The following is a 4712-nucleotide window of genomic DNA, read 5'->3' as shown; positions in this document are numbered from 1 at the left end:
TTCTCATAGACTTCTATACAACCAGAGGAGTCGCCCCCTGCTGGACATTAGAGAGAATGCAGCTTTAAGATACTTCCTCATCGGCCTCACAGCTCCTTTTCCCAATCAGCAACATCTGTGATTACTGGCATGAACTTAAAATGGCAAAGGACAGTCTGAAAACACCAGCTAGTGCTTGGAGGAATATCACATTAAACAAAAATCATATATGTGGCTGTTACACTCTGTTTCCCACAAGCAACAAGTCACATGACGTACTGAACGTACATTGGCCGTGAGTTGCCCCGAGTGATTGCACCACAGTCCATGTACTGCTGCAGTATTCTCCTTCAACACTGGACCAGTTTTAAAAAACTGTTGTCCATATTAGTCGCTTGGACACAAAAACAAGAGAAAATAGGATTGAAAAGTACTTTAAATGTTTTATGAGGAGGGAAATGCATTCAACACATTTGTTAGACCTCCAAGAGAAAAACACTGAATATAAATGTGTGTTTGTTTAGACTCCACAGGGCATCTTGGGAGTGAATTTGTTCCTGAGGCCCAGTGTGTTGTAATAGAGATACAGCCCCTTCACCACAACGCTCACATTATGTGCATCTGCATCTGCAACTGCAATTATATTTCGAAACTCGCGTTGAACAAATCATTAGCAGTTATTAAATGGAGGCAAATATTCACGCTTACACTCATAAAGTGTATTAGAAGAACAGAGAAACAAGACTAATCTATGCTTTCACTCTTAAATTAAATATTAAAGAACAAAAGAAACATTTTTGTGGTTACTCTCCGGTTTTCACCAACAGGATCAACACAGTCGAAAACATGAACAGGACATGTAGCTTTTAATAATAACTCTTAACATTAGTTTTCACATTCAGCGTCATAAATAGGGCTCGGCTTTGTACAACCTGTTTAAAAGTGCTATGTGTAGTATTTTGTTTTTGTCTCGAGGCATAAATCATCAGTAAAAAGCTGCAGTTCTTCTAATGGCCACAAGATGCTGGTTTGAAAAAATAACTGGTTTACTGAGAGCAGAAGTCCTCTCACCTTTCTTTCTTCCTGAAAGGTGACACGTGTTCCTGTGGTTTTCTCTCCATTTTTACATCTACTTCATGATTTACAACAAAGTTAAACAACAATTAATTTGTCAGCATTCAAAGAAATCATGCATAACACATCATTGCAGCATCTCCACCCACGCTGTCTTCTAATGTCAACTTTCTAACTTTTCTGGTTTTAATCTGCGCTGCTCTAAAATACATCTATGACATAAATATAACTTTTTCCTCCTTTTACAGAGCGCACCCTTACGAACTCCGTTAACTTGGAGGGGTTTTCATGCTATGGCAGTTTTTGCACGAGCACCCTCAACGTCTCGATTTTACTAAAAAGCGCCTGATGTCGTGAGAGTTGATGATGGATGATCTCAACAAACGCAAAAAGCTATATTTAATGCTGTTCTTGAGATTTCCAATAAGCTGTTTTCTGTTATTTAAACTGCACTATTAACTTTCAGGAAGCGTACAGTTCATGGTTTGTGTTAAGCTAACGTTAGCACTTATTCGTTGGTTGCAAAAAAAGCTGTGCAAAGCGTGCTGTCTGATCAGGGCCTCACTTGGTCTGTTATGATTGACAGCTTATATAGAGAGGCTAAGTCCCGCCCCTTTCGGTGTCCCCCATGGGACCTTATTTCTGCAAGAATATCTACGGTAGTCAACGGCGAGAGACAAATATATTTTTTTGATCCTGTTTCAGTTGTGCCATGAATTACACTTACGATGTTTGTCAATTTAAAAGATAATTTTTCACGTCAAGAAAGTCGCAGTTTGTCGTAGCATCAGTTAGTTTAGTGTGAAACCGATCATTGAACTACATCTCTCATCTCGCACAATGTACGTCAGCAACACTAAAATGGCCGTTACCTCGCCTATGTCGCTAGCTAACTTAGCGGTGTTCCTAATGTAACGTTATCTTCCCTGACGTGTTTTATCCAGCTACTCTTTTAATCAGCCGGTAACCTCCGGTTCTGCCGAGTGAAGTCAATGCAGAACTGTCTTAATACTTACATTCTCTCTAATGTCCAGCAGGGGGCGACTCCTCCGATTGTATAGAAGTCTATGAGAAAATGACCCTACTCGTACATATTTTTTCCCGACATAAGGTCCCATGGTGGTCCACCGGAAGAGGCAAGACTTCGCCTCTCTGTGGAGGCTCACGTTAGAAAACTTACGGTAGATATTCCTGTGTAACTGACATTTAACGGCTCTCTACTTTTGTTGCTGCTCTTCTGAATAACCTTTTATTTTGTAATTGCCGCTTCTGGCCCACTTTTAATGCATCTAAATTTATAACAACCCTGTTGAAATACTACACATAGCACCTTGACTTATGCTGGAGAACACCTTCCCGTCCACGAAGGATCTTTTTCCCAGGTCTCAAAGTCAGATCTTTCTGTTTTTTCACACATTATATAGATTTTTAGTTGATATATAAGGAAAATATCCGTCTAGTTAATTCATTGACTCCGTCTCTTCTCGATGAGTTAATAATCTTCCTCAAACAGAAAATAAGGGCTGCTGTGCTTTCGTGTTCGGTGGAAGAAACCGTTCACGGATTCTCAGCACTGCTCCTCCCCCAGCGAGTCTGTGTTCTCCCCCAGGTCTATGGAGGCCGACGTGCCTCTCATCTTTCCTCGCCCGGGGCCAGGACCCGGACCCGGACCGGGAACCGGGCCCCCGACGACGAGCCCGGCTCTGGCTCCGCCGTGACCCGGGTAGACCTCCACGGTGCTGGAGATGGACTGGAGGGAGCGGTCCTGGAAGTAGTGGAAGGCCTCCTGGTCCAGGTAATTCTGCTCCTCACGCAGGCCCTGCTCAAACAGCTTGCGCTTGTGTCTGAACTCGATCACCGTCTTGGTGTAGGAGTTGAGGGTGGTGACAGAGGCAGCCATGCAGCAGGTGAAGGAACCCCAGGCCATGCTGGTGGGAGAGGGACACAGTGAGAGAAGAAGAAGAAGAAGAAGAAGAAGAAGAAGAGGTAGTGAATACTCATGTGGCTCTCTGGATGGCTCTCTGGATGGCTGTTGGTTGGTCTTTAGTCTTTAGTCCAGACTTAAATATCAGAAATATCTCGCAACTATTGGACCGATTGCTTAGCACTTTTGACAGATATTCATGTCCCCCAGAGAATTAATTCTAAAGACTTTGGTGATCTCCTATTAATGTTTCCTTTATCACCAACAGCAGGTCAATGCTTCCACTTCTTCCCCAGACAATAACACCTGCTAACTTTGACCGTGAGGTTGTCAGTTGTGGTTTTGAGTGAAACGTCTTTGCAATAATTGGAGAGATTGCCAAGAAATTTGGGACGGATATTCATGTCCCTCAAAGAATTAATGTGTGAAATATCGATTATATTATTGTCTCTCAATGTGTTCACAGTCAAACACAAGAAAGAGGATAACGTTAAGACAATAAATCAAAAAGTATCACCAAAACATACATCAAACCGATAAACATCAGGCGATGACTAAACTCAATAACTATTGTTTGGAACAGTGAACGACTTTCTTTTTCTGATATAAAGTATGATGCAGTTCAACAGATGATTTATTGACGAGGTGATTAGTGTGTCAGCTGTTTTCTCAGGCAGTAAATGAAGCTAAAGAGCTTAAAATTCACATTTTTTATTCGTCCTCAAGGAGCATTTTGGCCTTGAGATTCATCACTCAGGCTGATTTTATTCCACTTTGACAATCCTGAGCGACTCCCTCGAGGTGTTTAAACGAGCAGCCTTCACTCGAATGACTGACGGAGAAAATCTCCTTCTAACAGCTTCTTGTTCCTGATTTCTTTCCTTCTGTTGTCACATTTTATTCTCATTTTCTTATCTTAACGGGAGACACTAAAAAAATGTATCTGTTAGAAACTTCCCCAGTTGATAACTTACATGAAAGCAATTATTTTTTGTATTACAATTTTTCTAAACATTTTATATTTAAATGTGTAATTGAGGCATTATCTTATTAAATATGTGCTAATTTTCATACATTTCCAGATCATAAATCTGAACATTAGAAGGTCTTTACTGGGGGAATTTTGGAAATATCTTTGCACCACTCCATAAATCAGATAATACTATCAACAGTCGTAAAAAATTAATTGAATCTCCATGTTTTTAGTACTAAAATGTGTATAAATGAGTCTCTGAGTGCTGTGTGTACAAACCCATCTGTGTTAACCTTCAGCACACAGAGAGGAATGAACGAGTGAAGTTTGGTGTATGTAAGAGCTGCTGAAGTGGAGATTTATGGATCAGAGTCTGAGAACAAACTCATTGAGAGAAAACGTCCTTTAAAGAGACGTTTAGTTCCATTACAGACATTTAGAGACTCTACAGGTGAACACATGAACTCATAGATATCACCATGAGACTTCACCACTTCATCACTCACATTAAGAAGACTCTACAGGTGAATAGAGTCACAACATGAACTCATAGATATCACCATGAAACTTCACCACTTCATCACTCACATTAAGAAGACTCTACAGGTGAATATAGTCACAACATGAACTCATAGATATCACCATGAAACTTCACCACTTCATCACTCACATTAAGAAGACTCTACAGGTGAATAGGGTCACAACATGAACTCACAGATATCACCATGAAACTTCACCACTTCATCACTCACATTAAGAAGA

At 40.7% G+C, this 4712-nt stretch overlaps 1 protein-coding gene across 1 annotated transcript; it reads right to left on the bottom strand.

Moving 5' to 3' along the window:
• Positions 1–443: 443 nt before the first annotated feature.
• On the bottom strand, positions 444–3799 carry LOC116378895 (germ cell-specific gene 1-like protein). Its single transcript, XM_031840801.1, has one exon. It carries the CDS (start codon positions 2978–2980, stop codon positions 2621–2623), a length of 360 nt encoding a protein of 119 aa, XP_031696661.1. The 5' UTR covers positions 2981–3799; the 3' UTR covers positions 444–2620.
• Positions 3800–4712: the final 913 nt, after the last annotated feature.

The sequence above is a fragment of the Anarrhichthys ocellatus genome, unplaced genomic scaffold (assembly GCF_004355925.1).
Source record: "Anarrhichthys ocellatus isolate YVR2014 unplaced genomic scaffold, GSC_Weel_1.0 scaffold3335, whole genome shotgun sequence".
Lineage (NCBI taxonomy): Eukaryota > Metazoa > Chordata > Actinopteri > Perciformes > Anarhichadidae > Anarrhichthys > Anarrhichthys ocellatus.
Note: the sequence above shows the minus strand (reverse complement) of the source record. Positions and strands in the feature narration are given on the sequence as shown.